Source organism: Bubalus bubalis, chromosome 21 (genome assembly GCF_019923935.1).
Source record: "Bubalus bubalis isolate 160015118507 breed Murrah chromosome 21, NDDB_SH_1, whole genome shotgun sequence".
Taxonomy (NCBI): Eukaryota; Metazoa; Chordata; class Mammalia; order Artiodactyla; family Bovidae; genus Bubalus; species Bubalus bubalis.
The window spans coordinates 10,843,182-10,860,751 of NC_059177.1; the positions used below are offsets into that span (position 1 = coordinate 10,843,182).

General features: G+C 37.6%; 1 protein-coding gene across 13 annotated transcripts in view; it reads left to right on the plus strand.

Moving 5' to 3' along the window:
- Window positions 1–17,570, plus strand: part of GOLGA4 (golgin A4) — a 122,184-nt gene that overhangs the window by 80,042 nt on the left and 24,572 nt on the right. For all 13 annotated transcript variants that reach the window (XM_044934123.1, XM_044934120.1, XM_044934121.1 and 10 more), the window contains 6 exons: window positions 4,038–4,151; window positions 6,323–6,343; window positions 6,523–6,591; window positions 9,250–9,325; window positions 12,287–12,390; window positions 17,187–17,273. In XM_044934123.1, the coding sequence (XP_044790058.1) occupies window positions 4,038–4,151; window positions 6,323–6,343; window positions 6,523–6,591; window positions 9,250–9,325; window positions 12,287–12,390; window positions 17,187–17,273 (471 nt within the window). The remainder of the gene's footprint in view (window positions 1–4,037; window positions 4,152–6,322; window positions 6,344–6,522; window positions 6,592–9,249; window positions 9,326–12,286; window positions 12,391–17,186; window positions 17,274–17,570) is intronic.

Consider the following 17,570-nt stretch of genomic DNA (forward strand, 5'->3'; position numbering starts at 1 on the left):
AGACGGGACAGTTGACCTCGGTATGGTTCCTTCTGGAAGATGTGGTGTTTACTAGAAGATAAATGGTCCCCCTAGCTTCAGGCATGGAGCAGTAGAGCAGTAGAGACAGAAAGCAGAGGATGGGCCAGAGGAGTTGGGTGGACTTTTCCACAGACCCTTTCCTGTACCTTAGACCAGCACTGTCCACTAGAAATACAATGCAAGCCACAAATGGGATTTCAAATTTTCTGGTATCCACATCAGAAAGAGAAGAATCAGGTGAATTTAATTTTAATAATATGGCAACTGACCCATTATATCCAAGGCATTGTCATTTCAAAATATAGTCAGTATAAAAATGATATATATATTATATTTAACATATTATATATATATATATATTAATTCTTTGAGAGTCAGTGTATTTTTGCATGTATAGCCTGTCTCAGTTTGGATTAGCCACATTTCAAGTGCTCATACCTACTATACAGGGTGGCCAGCAGCTACTGTGTTAGACAGTGTGGCCTCAGAGCTGGTCCAATGCCAGCTCCAGGACTGACTTGGTAATTAAATCAGCACTCCCCATCCAAACACCCAAATACATACTCTGTCTTGAAGATTTTTTTTTTTTTTTAAAGAGTAAATGTAACTAAAAGGTATTAGTATTACCAATACTGAGCACACACCATATTGCTTTGGTTTTGAGACATATTCTGTTAACCATTCTCCCACTTAAAAATGTCCAGAATTGGAGTTTTATATGAGATTTGTATGTATTATGTAGTAGTGTTTTTTCCCTCTAAAAAAGCTATTATCAGATCGATGATTTGTCTTAATGATGACATTGTAGAATGGTGTGTTTTTGTCATCCATTAAAGTTATTGTGGGATTTGTTACTAGCAAAGTGGAACACAGAGACAGTTCCACTTTCCTGCCTTTACTGTCTTAGCTCACGTTCTTAGAGTTGCTTCCCCATTGGAGAAAGCTGAGAACTTTGTCATCCTTGATTCATGCCTCCTGTCTTTCTCAGCGCCTAACACATCCGCGTCCACATCTACACACCTTTTAGGACATGAAATCTGTTTATTTTCCCTGACTTCCTAAGGAGAGAGAAGCTTTCTCCCTTTAACTGTGTTACCTCCAGCATGGTCTCCAACATGTAATAGACTTTCAACTGTAGTGTTTCATTGAATCACATTGAACATTCCCCTCCTCTTAATTCCACCACTTCTTCCACGGTCCTGGCTGCTGTATTGCATCTGGTCTGGTCTGTTGTATTAATTTCCCAGTTGGTCTCTTTGCTCTTGGTTTTTCATCTCTTCCTGTCACGAGTTTCTATCTGGAAATAAAGGTGGGATCGTATCCCTTGCCCTGAGCACGTGTAGTGTCTTCCCTCTGTCCTGGTGCCCCTCTTCTGGGTCAGTCTGTGGTCCAGCCAAGCTCAGCTTTAACTCCTTCCTCCTCGTATTTCACCTCTGCTCCTGCTTTTCCTGGCGCCATAAGAGCTCATTCTCACACTTCATGAGTTAGTACTGCTGGCTGTCATCTCTCTCTGAACAGTTTTTTAAGTTTTAAATTCAACTTGTATTTAGAAAAAAAAAAATTGAGTCAAATATGTTCCATGGTTTAAAGATCAAAATAATATAAAAAGTGTACTTGGAGGATGGTGCCTAATGAAAATTGTACCCACACTGTTCTCTGTATTCTGTGACCTGTTCCCTTTCTCCCTCCACAGGTGACCGTTAGCCTCTTATGTCATAGTCCTGTGTTTCCTTATGCAGACTGGGAAAAAAAATTCTTATTTCTTTTTTCCCAGTCCTACCCAAAGTTAGCTTTTTGAATGTGCTTTTCTGCAACATATTGTTTTCAGTTAGGTTTTTTGCAACCCTTTAAAACAGAATGAATTGCACCTGTCTTCCTTTGGTATTCTATATTTATTTATATTTATTACTTCCTTTCGACATGTCATTTTTATCATACATACATATGTGTGTAGGAATGTATTAATGTATCTGTCCTCTCCCCTAGACTCATAGTATCTTGTGGCCAGGAATATCTTGCTATCCATGTTGAGTCTTGAGGACCTAGCCAGATGCTTGGCACATACTAGACACTTGGTGAATTTGAAGGCAGTGACACCTGGTAGGCAAGGGAGCATTCATTTGGGAAAAGATGGTGGTGACATCTGAAAGGAATTGAGTCTGACAAGTAAGGGAGCTGACTGCCTTCTCAACCTCAGAGCAGCCTCACTGGGAGGGAGGTGCTCCTACAGCTATGTTAGATACAAGACTGATTTCTTCTTGACGTTTAGCACATTTTAGTGATTTGGCTTTGGCATAATAGTCTTTAAAACATAATTTCCATGTATGTGCATAAAATACTTAGTTTAGTTTTTCTTACTGTTTTTACTTAAGAGTAAGCAATATTGCTCCCCCTCCTCCCTTGAAGAAGACAAAAAGCTTTTACAAAGGAAACCACAGAGCTATTTCTTCAATTAGAAATGACACATCAAGGATTCTCTTCTAATTCTCAGTGGGCTTGCTCCAGATTGGTTTCTCCCAGCTGTCAAAGGAAATCTCAGATGTAGCTAATTGTCATATCAGAATCGGAGCCTAACCAAATTCGTAGCTGTAGAGGTGATCTTTCAGACAAAGCTGGGCCACATCAACAAGACATCCACACAGTATATATGATGGTGGAATAAAAATGGTAAATAAGCCAGAACTGCAGGTAGTTATAGATTTACAATAGTTTCTGGTCAGTAGTGTGTGAGGGGTGGAGGCTACGTTCAAGTGCCTCCGTGGCAGATGTCGGAGGCTAGTTACGAGAGACCTCTGCTTCGCTTATGTTTTGAGAAGGGCTTCATTCTTTTTTTATTTGTTTGAATTTTCATGACAAATTATAAGTTATGACAAGTTATTTAGACTTTTGAGGTGTCTCATGGTTTGTTTCTTTATTTTGTGCCTCTGGACCTGTTCTTGAGAATGACGACATTTCTTGGTTCTGACAAGTCAGCTTCTGTTAAATCAAGATACCTGCTTGTGGCTGTTTTCCTGTTTAGCCTCTTACTCAGCAAACACTTGTCCTGTCTTCATTACTCAAATCTGATCAATATTCCAACGCCAGATGTCCTTTTAGCACAAAGGTTATTGCAAGATTTATAAGAGCAAGGAGTGGTCCAGACTGCTTTGTACAACAAATGATGGCAATTATCAAGACAAATGAAAAAATGTTAAGATGGGCAGGCCTTTTAGCAGGGCAGTCAGAACAGAAGAGAGAATGATTTGTCTGCCAAATTTTGTAAGAAGAGTTTTCAACCAATAAGTGACGTATTAATACTTTTGCAGCCTTGTCTGTGTTCTGCCAAGGTCAAGGCAAATGGATACCTTACATTAGTTAGTTACTGATATATTGGACAGTTTTTTTTCCCCTTCAGAAATGGATTATAGTTGAACACATTACTCCAAAGAAGAACTGGTGTGGTTTTCAGTCTGATATGTAGGAGACGTGCAGGTTTGCTAACTAGGACAGAGAACCATCTTGACTTGAGCAGCCCATCCCAAGGAGCTGGGGGAGGGAAAAACCCATACTTCTTTGGATTAGTAAGTGTCTAGCTAGTTGAGTTGTGCTGTGCATAAAGCTAGTTTATATTGGATATTTTCTGGAAATTAAATCCTAGTACGGAAGTCTTAAAACATAGATTGTGTATTATAGTTCAGTCACAACACTGTCACACACCTCAATGTTGCTTAAACCTGGGAACCCTAGTTTAAGGGTCAGCTTGACGAGCTTTATGGGGTAGGGATAAGAGGACTAAAGGTGGGAAAAGTGATCCCAGGAATAATGAGCAGCTTTAAAAAGGGCTTGGAGTTAAAAGTGAGGCATGAACGGAAGTTTTCAGAGCACAGAAATGAATGACAATAAAATAGTGGTTTATGTTTCAGAAAATATGTAGGTGTTTGCTTCTCCCCCAGAGGTAGTTTGCAATATCATGTTGCTTCTTTACTGCATTCTTTTTGAGATGTTTGTTAACATATGTATCTTTTTTTATTCCAAAGGCTCGTGAAGAAGAAATGACTGCAAAAGTAATGGACTTGCAGACTCAATTTGAGGACCTGCAGAAGAAATACCAGCAAAGGCTAGAGCAGGAGGAGACTCCCGGCAGCGATAAAGTGAGGGGACCTGGACTGGGCTTTACTCAGTCCTTGAAAACATTGTCGTTTTTGTTGACTCGCCTCCTACTATGCACACCTACCTCATCTAACCCTAACAAAAATCTTTGAATAGAGAAGTTGTAGCCTCTCTTTATAGAATATGAAACTAAATTTCAAAGAGATTAAATAAAATGTTGGAGCTCAGACAGTAAATGTTATATTGGGAATATAAACCCACTCTGCCAGACTTCAAAACCTAGGTGTTCCTGTGATACCAAAGCTTCTCAGGCTTCCCTGTGGAAAGGACAGCAGAGGACAGTTAACCTCGTAGCCCTGGGGCAGAGCCAAAAACGGTCCATAGAACGTATCTCAGTTTTAGATTTTTATAGTTTGTGCTAAAAATTCATACACATTTTATATTCTACTCTATAGTGTATCCTTATTTGTAGTCACGTAAAAATGGTTTTCGTTATATACCTTTGAGAAAAACAGTGTTTTCTCCTCGGTTGTAGATGCAAGGGGATTATTTTGGAAAATTGGGCTCAATTCAAAGAGATCTGGCACTGCATATCTAGGCTTTTTTATAATCCCAGTCTTTAAGTAAAAATGATGCTATGAAAGATGGACCATGTTTACCCTGTGGCTTCTTGACCTGCTGTGCACCCCAACAAATGCACATCCTCAGGGCTTGTGAGCCCTTATTTGAGAGGCCAGGGCAGTGTGCCGTCCTGCTTCTGATACGTTCTAACTCATCTAGTGTGGTCTTCATAGCACTGTCAAGAGGGCCATGGGAGAGGTGGACACTGTTCATGGCTTCATCCTCCAGAGTTATAGAGGATTCATCACAGAAGTCAGCGACCAGATAGTAATTTTCTAGATAACCAGTTGCATGGATCAGTTTTCCAAAATGGAGAGAAAAGGACTTTATAAACGGCTCTGGAGAAGGAACTGGCAAACCACTGCAGTATTCTTGCCTGGGAAATCCCATGGACAGAGGAGCCTGATGGGCTATAGTCCATGGGGTCAAAAAAGAGCTGGATGCGACTGAGTGACTAAATAACAACAGCAAGACCACTGGGCCACTTGGTGCACAGATTCTGGGTTTTAGCAATGAGCCAGTTTCCTTTCTTTCTTCAATAGCTACTAGTTACATTTAATATTTACTTTTTTTAATTTTTAAAATTTTTTGCCACTTGGTCACTATTTGAATATACTTGGTACTGTGAAATGTTGCTTCCTATGAGATGCATACATGTATTGTACTCTCTAAGGTGTTCTTCTCCTTAGTATCAAATTAAGTACTGATGTTGTATAAAGTGGCCTTGAGACCTGTGTCAAGATGCCAGAGTATTGAAACGTTGTGAAATTAATATTCAGGAGGTCTTTTGAGTCCTTTAACTTTTAGCATAAGAAAGGAGAGAATATCCTTAATTTTTATTCCTGCTCTAAAAAATGTTTTTCTATTTTATTCTTTTTGAATTTTTACTCTTTTCCTTCTTAAGCATCTTTGGTGCTTCTGAGAGGTCTTGAGCTATATATCAGTGTTGAGTTGGGTGAGAAATAATTTGTGATTATTGCATACAGTGGATTCCCAGAAATGGTCCTTTAGAATTTTCCCTAAAGAGCCCATCTGTTATAAATAGATGTCAATGTGTTTAGTTTTTAAAATTGTACAAATAATAGATAAATATATTCTTGTTAAAAAAAAAAAAAGTCAGATAATAGAGATGTATATAGATAAACCGTTCCTGGTGGGTGCCTTCTTTTCCCAAGTGGTCATCATTCTTAGGAGTTTCACAAGTGACCTTCTAGTCATTTTTCTTGGTGTTTACCTGTGTTTATGTATATTTACCTCTGGAGGAGGAAATGGAAACACTTGTCAGTATTCTTGCCTGGAAAATTCGGTGGACAGGAGTCTGTCAGGCTAGTCCATGGGGTCACGAGAGTGGGATACAGCTGAGCAACTGAGCGCACACATGTATATTTACCTTGTAATAGTTTATGTAGCAAAAGAGACCAGGTTTAAAAGCAAGTAGTTAAAGTTGTTTCATCTCAAATCTGACCACTCTCTTAAGACTGTAACACTGAATTTTTGTTTCCTTGTAATTTCATATTGTTCCATTTTGTTGTTTCTTGTAGATTTTAGTGCATGGACTTATTTCTTTTTTTTTTTTCTTTTCCATTTTTAGGTAACAATTATGGAGTTACAGGTAAGACTAGTTTTTCATTGAATTTGAGTGAAGGTAATCCATTTTCAGGAGCATTCTGTATTTTAAGTTAAAATATGAAGAGACTTGTTTTAACAAGGAAAAACTTACCAGGCAGTATAGAAATGTGTCCAAGCGATGATGAAACCCACAGTCTCAGATCTGACCTTTTGTTCTTTCAGACACAACTAGCACAGAAGACTACTCTAATCAGTGACTCAAAGTTGAAAGAGCAGGAGTTCAGAGAACAGGTACAGGTCTAATTGGTGCTTTTTATTTTGAAATGACTTCCTTGATTTATATAAGTATGTTCTTGGAACTCATTTAGCTAATTTTTTAAAAAGAACTGATTTAATACTCATTTAATAGTTGGTTTTCCAATCTTGTCTCACATAGGAAATTTTATTTCTAAATCTGAAAGCACTGGAGGATATCTTTATAAATTTGTGATCACGTATATTTAAACAAGAACATTTGCATCCTGTTATTCTAGTGCTTAACATTTTGGATAACAATTTATATTTGTAATGACTTAAGTTCTATAATATAAGCTTTTATCAGAGGGAAAATACATTAGCATCAGTCTTTACTGCTTTTTCCTGGTGGTTATAATGTTTTGGTTTAATATTATTTGTCCGTAACTTATCTAGTGATTAAGTAGGATCGTGTGTGTACACCTAGAAGGATGCGCAGGCATGCAGACACCAGTATACGTATACCTATGGTGCATGATACTTAGTCTTTTTCCAAACTCTGGAGGAAGAGTGACCTAAGTCAACTGGCTGAGTTTGAAGACTAAGTCTTTAGGAGTTTTCCAGTTTTTGACAATTCATATGTACATATAAATGTTGATAATTGCTGAAACTAGGTGATGGGCATTAACTGTAGTATACTTTCTGTATTTGAGTATGTTTGAAACTTTTCATAATATTTTTTAAAAATTCCCTAAGATAGCTACTAAGTCCCAGTGTTGCCTTATTTTTTTTTCTTAGTGTTTTTGCTTTTCTCATCTATCTTGTTTACTGCTTTCAAATTCTCTTCTCTTAGCACACGCAAGTCTTCAAACTGTCCTAGCATAACAGTTTTTGTACTGATTATTTTTGTAGTAGAAACCACATAAAATTGACCATTTTAATCATTTTCAAGTACACAGTTAATTGACATTTAGTTCGTTCACAGTGTTCTGAAACCATCGTGATTATCGAGTTCCAGAGCATTTCATGACCCTCAAAAGAAAAAACCCTGTACCCATTAAGCATTCATTCCCCATTACCTTCTCCCCAGTATCTCACAACCACTAATCTGCTTTTTATGTCTTGTGGATTTACCTATTCTGAGTATTTTATATAAATGTGCTTACTCGTTCAGTTGTGTCTGACTCTTTTCCGAGCTCATGAACTATAGCCCATCAGATGCCTCTGTCTGTGGGGATTCCCCAAGCAAGAATACTAGAGTGGGTTGCCATGCCCTCCTCCAGGGCATGCTCAACTAATCAAAATACCTATTTTGAGTATTTTATATAAATAGAATCATATAATACATGACCTTTCTAACCTATCCTCTTTTACTTAGCATAGTGTTTTTAGGGTTCATCTATGTTGTAATATTCGTTAGTACTTCACTCCTTTTTCTGATGAGTAATAATATTTCATTGTATGGATGATACTACAGTGTGTTCATCAGTTGATGTATGTTTGGATTGTTTCTTGTTGCTATTCAGTCACTAAGTTGTGTCTGACTCTCTTACTCCATGGACTGCAGCATGCCCGGCTTCCCTGTCCTCTCTATCTCCTGGACTTTGCTCAAATTCATGTCCATTAAGTCAGTGATGCTATCTAACCAGCTCATCCTCTGCCACCACCTTCTCCTTTTGCCTTCAGTCTTTCCTAGCATCAGGGTCTTTTCCAGTGAGCTGGCTCTTCACATCAGGTGGCCAAAGTATTGAAGCTTCAGCATCAGTCCTTCCAGTGAATAGTCAGGGTTGATTTCCTTTAGGATTGACTGGTTTTATCTCCTTGCAGTCCAAGGGACTCTCGGGAGTCTTTTCCAGTACCACAATTCAAAAACATCAGTTCTTCGGTACTCAGCCTTCTTTATGGTCAGCTCTCACACCCGTGCATGACAACTGGAAAAACCATAGGTTTGACTATATGGACTTTTGTTGGCAAAGTGACACCTCTGTTTCTTAATACGCTGGATTGTTCTCCCTTTTGCCGATTGTGCATAGTGCTGCTAGGAACACTGCTTACAAGTTTTAGTTTGAACACCTCTTTCCTTCTTTTGAGTTATGTACTCAATAGTGGGATTGCTAGATCATATGGAAATTACTTGTTTAGCTCTTTAAGAGCCTTCAAATGGTTTTACATTGTGGATACTATTTTACATTCTGATCAGTAAAGTAAAAGAATTTCAATTTCTTCACATCCTCCCCAGCAGGTGTTTTGATTATAGCTATCCTAGGTGGTATGAAGTGCTATCTCATTATGGTTATAATTTGTACTTCCCTAATGACTGATGATGTTAAGCATCTTATCATTTGTGTATCTTCTTTAGGGCAATGTCTTTTGTTCATTTTTAACTGGGTTATTGTTTTTTGTTGTTGCTGAATTTGTAAATATTCTTTATATATTCTAGATATGAGTATCTTAATAGATATATGATTTGCAAATATTTTCTCCCATTCTGTGGGTTGTCTTCCATTTCTTGATAATGTACTTTGAGGCACAGAAATTTGATGTTTTTCCTTTTGTTGTCTCTGCCTTTGGTGTCATATCTAAGAAACCATATGTATTAATTTCTTTTTGTCTGTATTCTGTATTTCACATTAAAAAAATCTAGTGGCTATAGCAGCCTTTTTTTAAACATTATTTCCATATGAATCTTGTGAGTGAAATATTTGTTATTTTTAGATTCACAATTTAGAAGATCGTTTGAAGAAATATGAGAAGAATGTATATGCAACAACTGTAGGGACACCTTACAAAGGTAGGAGTGATCTCTTGTCATGTTATCCATGCATATCTTGTGTTGGGGGACTTCTGGATGATTTTTATTTTTGTCTTTGCTAATCTCATTCTTTAGAAGGAATATATGTAAATTAATCAATAACAGCTAGTTTTTATGGAAAGAAGAATAGTAATCTAAAGCAAAATTAATGTGTATTTGTTGTTTGGAAAAAAATCAGTGTTGCCATGTATAAGTGAAACTTCAGGTTCCCACTTCGTTCTCCACTTTCCAGATGGACCTAGTTTATGATTTGTGTATATTTTTCCAGACTCTTCTGTGTATATGCAAACATTCATAATTTCTACTGCATGTACCCATATAAACACAGAGTTACATAGTTTAAATGCTTCTGGTTTGGTTTTGTTTTTACTAATTACAGTAATACTAATTGCTATATTTAAACCAGGATTTAAGGATAAAAGAATTTCATAAAAATAACTTACTTCAAAGTGGCGAAGGATGATTTAGAAGTATTCTTGTCTTAAATTATGTATGCTGCTTACAAAGAATTCTGAAGATGAGCTTGAGTCTTTATGTAGTTGTTCCCTTGAGATGGTCATGACTTTGAATAATCTTGTAACAATTTCCCATTCTCAGTTGCACAGCCTCACTGTATTAAGAATAGTTTTATTTTGCTAAATGTTTTGTAAAGCTTTCTGCTTTTTCCTGTAAGGCAGTCAGGCATGAATCTAAGCCATTTCACATTCTTTTGTGTTTTTGAAAGCTCTTACTTATTGTTATGAAATAGCATAAGATATTATACAGTTTTTAATTAAACAAGGACTTGCTTTAGATTCTTTCCAAAACACACTTCAAAAAGAAGAGAAAACCAACATGGATGTTTCCTGTGGCTCATTGCAGAGAAGACTCTTGCTTCAAAGACTGTTTTCCATAGCTAAGTCAACATGTGTGATTCTTAGCATAGAACTGCTAAATTGGTGCCCAGCAATACATAAAGAATATAGTATTGATTCTTTTTTTTTTTAGTTTCAACTTAAGGATTTCATACTTTCATTTTTTATCAGTTTTAAATTGTAAAATGAACACATATGTACAGTTTTTTAATAACTGACACACATATAGTAGTAGGTGTTAGGCACTGTTATAAAACAGTTTGTCTATCAGTTCACTTATTCCTGTCAACAGTCCTAGCAATCTGGTTGAATTTGCACATTAATCTCTTTGCTATGCTTTTAGATAGTTCTTAGTGCAGAAGGCTTTTCAGATTGCCTAGTGTGCCATTGTACTGGAAGTGAATGCGAGTTTAGACTTCACATAACACAGAATTATGAATTTATTCAGATGAAAGTTTTTCATATTACAGTTTCATATACTTGAACTGTATTTATTCTTTATTTTTAAATTGAAATGGAGCTTGATCTAATAGATGAACTATATATTTTGTGACAGTCTTTAAGATATTGAATCAAAGTATTTGAAAACCACTAAAATGGCATTACTACTTAATGCATTTAAGTTATTTTATCTACCTTATGTTTCAAAACAGTTCAGAAAACTTGATTTAAACTTCAGTGCTTTTAGGTTTCAGTTCAGTTCAGTCGCTCAGTCGTGTCCGACTCTTTGTGACCCCATGAATTGCAGCACGCCAGGCCTCCCTGTCCATCACCAACTCCCGGAGTTCACTCACACTCATGTCCATCGAGTCAGTGATGCCATCCAGCCATCTCATCCTCTGTCGTCCCCTTCTCCTCCTGCCCCCAATCCCTGCCAGCATCAGAGTCTTTTCCAATGAGTCAACTCTTCGCATGAGGTGGCCAAAGTACTGGAGTTTCAGCTTTAGCATCATTCCTTCCGAAGAAATCCCAGGGCTGATCTCCTTCAGAATGGACTGGTTGCATCTCCTTGCAGTCCAAGGGGCTCTCCAGAGTCTTCTCCAACACCACAGTTCAAAAGCATCAATTCTTTGGCGCTCAGCTTTCTTCACAGTCCAACTCTCACATCCATACATGACCACAGGAAAAAACATAGCCTTGACTAGACAGACCTTTGTTGGCAAAGTAATGTCTCTGCTTTTGAATATGCTATCTAGGTTGGTCATAACTTTCCTTCCAAGGAGTAAGTGTCTTTTAATTTCATGGCTGCAGTCACCATCTGCAGTGATTTTGGAGCCCCCCAAAATAAAGTCTGGCACTGTTTCCACTGTTTCCCCATCTATTTCTCATGATGTGATGGGACCGGATGCTATGATCTTCGTTTTCTGAATGTTGAGCTTTAAGCCAACTTTTTCACTCTCCTCTTTCACTTCATCAAGAGGCTTTTTAGTTCCTCTTCACTTTCTGCCATAAGGGTGGTGTCATCTGCATATCTGAGGTTATTGATATTTCTCCCGACGATCTTGATTCCAGCTTGTGTTTCTTCCAGCATTTCTCATGATGTACTCTGCATATAAGTTAAATAAGCAGGGAGACAGTATACAGCCTTGACGAACTCCTTTTCCTATTTGGAACCAGTCTGTTGTTCCATGTCCAGTTCTGACGAGCTACTGAACTCCTTAACAAAATAAAAATAATTGTTCATTTTAGTCACCATAGACTATCTGAAGCCAACGACATAGTATTTGGGAGAGAAATACTAGTTTTAAGGAATCTTCGTCTTCCCTAGGCCTCGTCTTTTTAAATTGTTATGCCAGAAAGATGAAGCAGAAGAAGGGCAAGGCGTGGAGGAGGGGGAAGATGTGAGAAATAAAACCGCTGCAATAATACTTGTTTTCTCTTCTAAAGGAAAAATACCAGTTGGAATGCTATATACATTATAGTATACAATGTATATACATATCATAATGCAATCTAATACAATACAGTTGATACAAGAGTAAAGCCTCTCTATTTGTTACTTTGTGTTTTAGTTTATCGTTTTCTAAGTGCTAAGTAGCTTATCTGGTTTTCTCTTTACAGTTTAATCTGTTTGTTTGTTTGACAGGTGGCAATTTGTACCATACTGATGTCTCACTCTTTGGAGAACCTACGGAGTTTGAGTATTTGCGCAAAGTGCTTTTTGAGTATATGATGGGTCGTGAGACTAAGGTATAAATCGTGTCTGGTGATTTGTCATATGGTTTAATTTAGAAGGAAATGTATCCCATTTTTAATAAATGTATTGATGTTGTGTGTTTACTGCTAGCAGACCATATATGCTGATAGTAGGCAATAGGTAATTGTGTTATTGCTCTGAGTTTGCAAAAGTGAGTTGGCAAATCTTGCTTATATTTGTTACATTTATAAAATATTAATTTAAAAATACTGATTGTTGATGCTAAATAATAAAGATAAAAATTTCTTTGACTTAATACTTTGTGAAGCATGTGGCTGTTTTTGACTTCAGATCTTAAGATTAGGAGATGAAATTTCATTTTCATGGAGACTTGTAGTGTGGATAGTATTGGAAATGGTCCTAATTAAGAATGACTATGTAGGGGTATTTAGAAATATTGTACTTTGGTCAGTGTAAGAAAGTTTTTCTTGTACATATAGAGTATTGATCATTTAAAAATGACCCCACTGTATAGGTAATAATGCTTGGTTAATTTGTTTTCTAGGATGTTAAATTTGCTATAAGGTCCCTTATAGAGTGGAGTTTAGTCTTATTGTTATTTGTATCCCTGCAGTGTTTTTAAAAGCCTTATATTGGACATTTTGTAAATACATCTTTAATTAAATATACTTAGGAAAATTCTGAGCCTTTCTTAAAACAAAATTTTTCATTTGAAGCAGTTTCTGTTTTTGATACTGTTTCAACTTTTTACCTTCATCAATTTTTACATTGTCCTTATATGTTTGCTGAGAATGGGATAATGCATTTTCTAAGAAACAGTCAGTCAGTGTTTTAATTTATGGGTTTGTGGGAGTTACTAAGTGCTAAATTCAGGAATTAAGACAGTTCAGGGGTTGTTTTGGCAAATAAGACCTAAAAATAAGGGCATTAAAAAATCTCTTAAGAGAATATTAAGAATTTATAGGTTTTAGATTCTGCTAAACATCAGGAATTACAGGGCTAGAGATCATTTGAATCCTTGATACAACAAATCTAATTTCAGTGTATGAGATAGTTCAAGTTAAAGAAATATCCAGTGTGATCCTGAATGTGCATCATAAGATGGATATATTAATTCACAGTAATTCAGTGCCTTTTTTTCTTAAGAACTTTTTTTTTTAATTCAAAGGATAGCTAAAACTGAATTTTCTCCTTATCTTTAAAAAACAAAGCTAATGAAATGTAACTTTCTGTTACTATGCCCTTGTTGGATAGCAGCCTGTATTTGAGGTGGCTTAGGTAAAGTTACCTTGTTATTGCAGGGAAGGGAGAAAAGCATTTCTTTAGGAAAAATAGCCTCTCAGAGGTTTAACTCCTTTGGTGTATTTGTGAGTCTAAAGCTATGATCCCAGAGTTGTTGCTAAATTAGCTATTTAGCCTTTTCTCAATCTATGAAATGAGAGTGTGACTGCCTCAGCCTGTGTGTCCTGGAGGTTGCAATCATGTATGGGGTGAGATCCTTTCAGAGTCTGACTCCTAAAGAAAGGCCCAGCCCAGCAGGAGTTACCTTCTGGGGTGGGGCCTGTGCTTTCGGAGCTCTGCAGTTATCCTGGGCTGTGACTCGGGAGACAGCTTATATTATAAGGTCCGTTTTTGAAGCCCAGGCAGCTAGGCATCTCTGCTGAGGAGGCTCTGTGTGAGCTGTATCTTCAGCATTCAGTGTGCTTTCCTGGTTACTAAGAATGAGTAGTCTTTCATTCTGCCATCACATTTTATAAGTCAATATTGAAAATTGTAGTAGATACTCAGTTTAATTTATTGCATATTTATTGAACACTTACTGTATGTGGCCTGATGTTTATCTCCATGATGAATCTGGAGATGAAAATGGATATCATCCCTACTTTTAAGCTGTTTACCATATAGTGGGAAGGTGGAGCTGTTCTCACTAGGCACAGTGTGATACAGAGTGTAGCAAGGGCTCTGAAAAGCAGCACCCCCATATTTACTTGTGGGGAGGTCAAGGGCATCATGGAGAAGGAGGTGTGTATACAGGCCTTTACCAGGGGGCATAAATTTTGATAGATGAGCTCAGAGAGGAGGAAAGCCGAGACAGAATGTCCTAGACAGGAAAGTAAGTGTGGGCTTTGGAATGACAGGGAGGCTGCTCCAACTAAAGTACTGCCTCTGTGATGTGGAAGTGACTCTGCTTAGGGCTGTCGGGTGTAGACGGCCTGGAGTGTTTCAGAATTCTACCTGTAGGTTATTGGAGAGTGGCCCTGAAAATTTTCAAGCAAGGGTCGACACACTCAAGGGTAGACGTGATGTCTGTTTTTAGACATTTCTTTTGTTGATTTGCCCAGTTCCTGTATATTAACAAAGATTTTGAAATGGAGACCAGGCTGTGGTTTTAGGATGAGCCAGAATACATTAATGGCCTTTGTGATTTGGTCATCATCTGCCGTTGTTTCTTGTCCAGCAGGATCTGTATGTCATCCCACCTGTCTTTCTTCATCTGCTTTTGCACATATTGTTCCTTACTTTATGAGGCAGATGATTTTTTAAAGACCACATGTGTGATACACATTCTTACAGTATGAAGTTAAGTAAACTCCGGTCTTTCTTCTGTCCTGGCACTTTTTTCCCTTGGATTTTGATCCTTCATGCTATTTTTGGTACTTAAATTCAGCCTGTTCTCCTTTTCAATAGAAAGTGTTTCTCATTCTATCCTTTATTGAATTCTCTCCCTAAGGAAAACCTGGTAGGAGAGGCCACTTCTAAACCAGGTGGCTCATTTGAACTTTTCCTTACTTCCCAGGGCCTGAGGATATTGTATGTAGAGTAGACAGGCTGATTTCTTTCCCATGGTATGGCAGAGAACCTGGGCTTTCCATTAAAGCCAGGGAAGAGCTGTAAGTCTTTACTGGGTAACAAGCTGCAAATTCAGCATCGCTGATGAGTTTAGAGGTGGGTTTCCCATTTAATGTTTTTAGAAGTGTGATGAGGCAACTAGCCACAGTTATTTTTTTTTTCTTTTTTTTTTTTTACATGTTTGTGCATAAGTGTATAATATATATGGTTTCATAATGGGTATAAATGGACTTTCGGGTTTTTTGAACTTGATAAGCTAAATTTACAGAGTGTTAATAAAAAGAATATTGAAACAGTTACTACTGCTTATTTCTCTTGCCATTTCATGCCACATATATGCTTGGTTTCTAGACTTCAGTTTAGCACAGAAGATTCTATTCTATCTAGGCAATACAGTTTAAAGGGTGAGGATTTTTGTAAAATGCCTTTGGTATTCTCCAGGAACTAAGTTGTATTAAAGGTTTTTTTTGATCATCAGGCTGGCAGCTGCTGCTGCTGCTAAGTCGCTTCAGTCGTGTCCGACTCTGTGCGACCCCATAGACGGCAGCCCACCAGGCTACCCCATCCCTGGGATTTCCTTCTCCAATGCATGAAAGTGAAAAGTGAAAGGGAAGTCGCTCAGTCGTGTCCGACTCTTGGCGACCCCATGGACTGCAGCCCATCAGGCTCCTCTGTCCATGGGATTTTCCAGGCAAGAGTACTGGAGTGGGGTGCCATTGCCTTCTCCCAAGCTGGCAGAGGCATAGATAAAGGAAGGAGAGTCAGACACTAAAATCTTGCTCTTTATGGTTTGGGGTTTGGGGTTGAAGAATAGTGTTAGTTGATCTGTTAGTTGAAATAAGTATTAGAAATACATGAAGTGCCTTGCCTAGGTTTAACACATAATAGGAATTTAAAAAATGTTAGTTCTTTTCTAACATCTCCATTCTTCCTGGAAATAATTATGCTTTTCTCCTAATGCTGTGTGTTCCTAAAATTTTGGTTAACTGTATTATGTCATCTTTTGCTCCGTGACCTTCTGCAGTCACACTTTCCTCCCTCCCTGCAGTCTGCCCAGAACACATGCACAGTCACGTAACTATGAACACAGAATGTTAAGAGTCAGTTTCCTGGGTGAGCCTCCCTGTCCTCTGTAGCCCTACAGTAAGGAGCACTGCTCCTCATCCTCAACAGAGCATTAGTACCTGAATTTGTATGTGAGCGCTGACCTTGTTATCCTACTTATTTCATAAGTGGTATCTTCTTTCCTCTCTGTCTCCCTCAAACCATCTCATCTTGATACAAAATAGGGAATTTCAGCCTTTGAGGAGAATTTTCCACGAGCTTATGGGTGACAGTCTGGCTTACGGTATATTTATTTAGATCTGCACAGTTTATGATCTTGTTTTGCAAGCCACCATGTGTAATGTTTTGATTCATCCTGTTTTCTACCAAACAAAACATCTTGTGTTTATTTAAAATGTAATTTGTATTTCTATTAGGCTGATGTGCTGCATGTCTTAAAAAAATACCTATAAGCATGTTCATGTTCATGCAGTAGCCCATGTTTATGAGATATATGATGTGATTTAGTTCAAGCGGAACTTGGGAGTATCTAATTCTGATTATTTAGAGCATATGTTTTGGCAATACATCACTTATTAGATAGATTTCTACAAATAAAAGCCTTATAAAATGAATGAGTAATAAAGTTTCATTTTAATAAGACAAAGGGCCAAGAACATTAGAACTTTATATAGCTTCATGCTATTGTGAATACATCTTCTTAAAATAATATCAACCCAGGCATTGTGAGGGGTCCTTTCAAATTGAAATTCTGTAATTGACTGTTATTTCCTTGACCGATACCTTCACATCATACTTCTTTGGTCGTGGCTTCCATTGAGAGCACTAAAGAATCCCACTGGCAGGACATGTCAGAATGGGGTGAGAGCCATCTGCTCGGCTGCCTAGTGACTGTCTCCTGTCTTTCTTGTAGACCATGGCAAAGGTTATAACCACTGTACTGAAGTTCCCTGATGATCAGACGCAGAAAATTTTGGAACGAGAAGATGCTCGACTCATGGTAAGCTTTAAGTATAGGCTACTGATAGAAGACGACTTTATCTTGTCTGTTTACATTCTGTCTCATTTACAAAGACTGAGTTGGTAAGAGCAGTTTAAAAGTTTTCATCTTTATTGTAGTATAGCCTGAAAAATGAAACTACATTATGAATATTAAACTGAGGGCAAATCTGAATGCATGCCCTCAAGGAAAGAACAATCTTATTTAATAATGTATATGAAGTTGACACTTACACGAGCTGTATGAAATTTCTGGAACTTGGGCTCTTTCTGGGAAGGACAGAAAAGGCATTTGTTC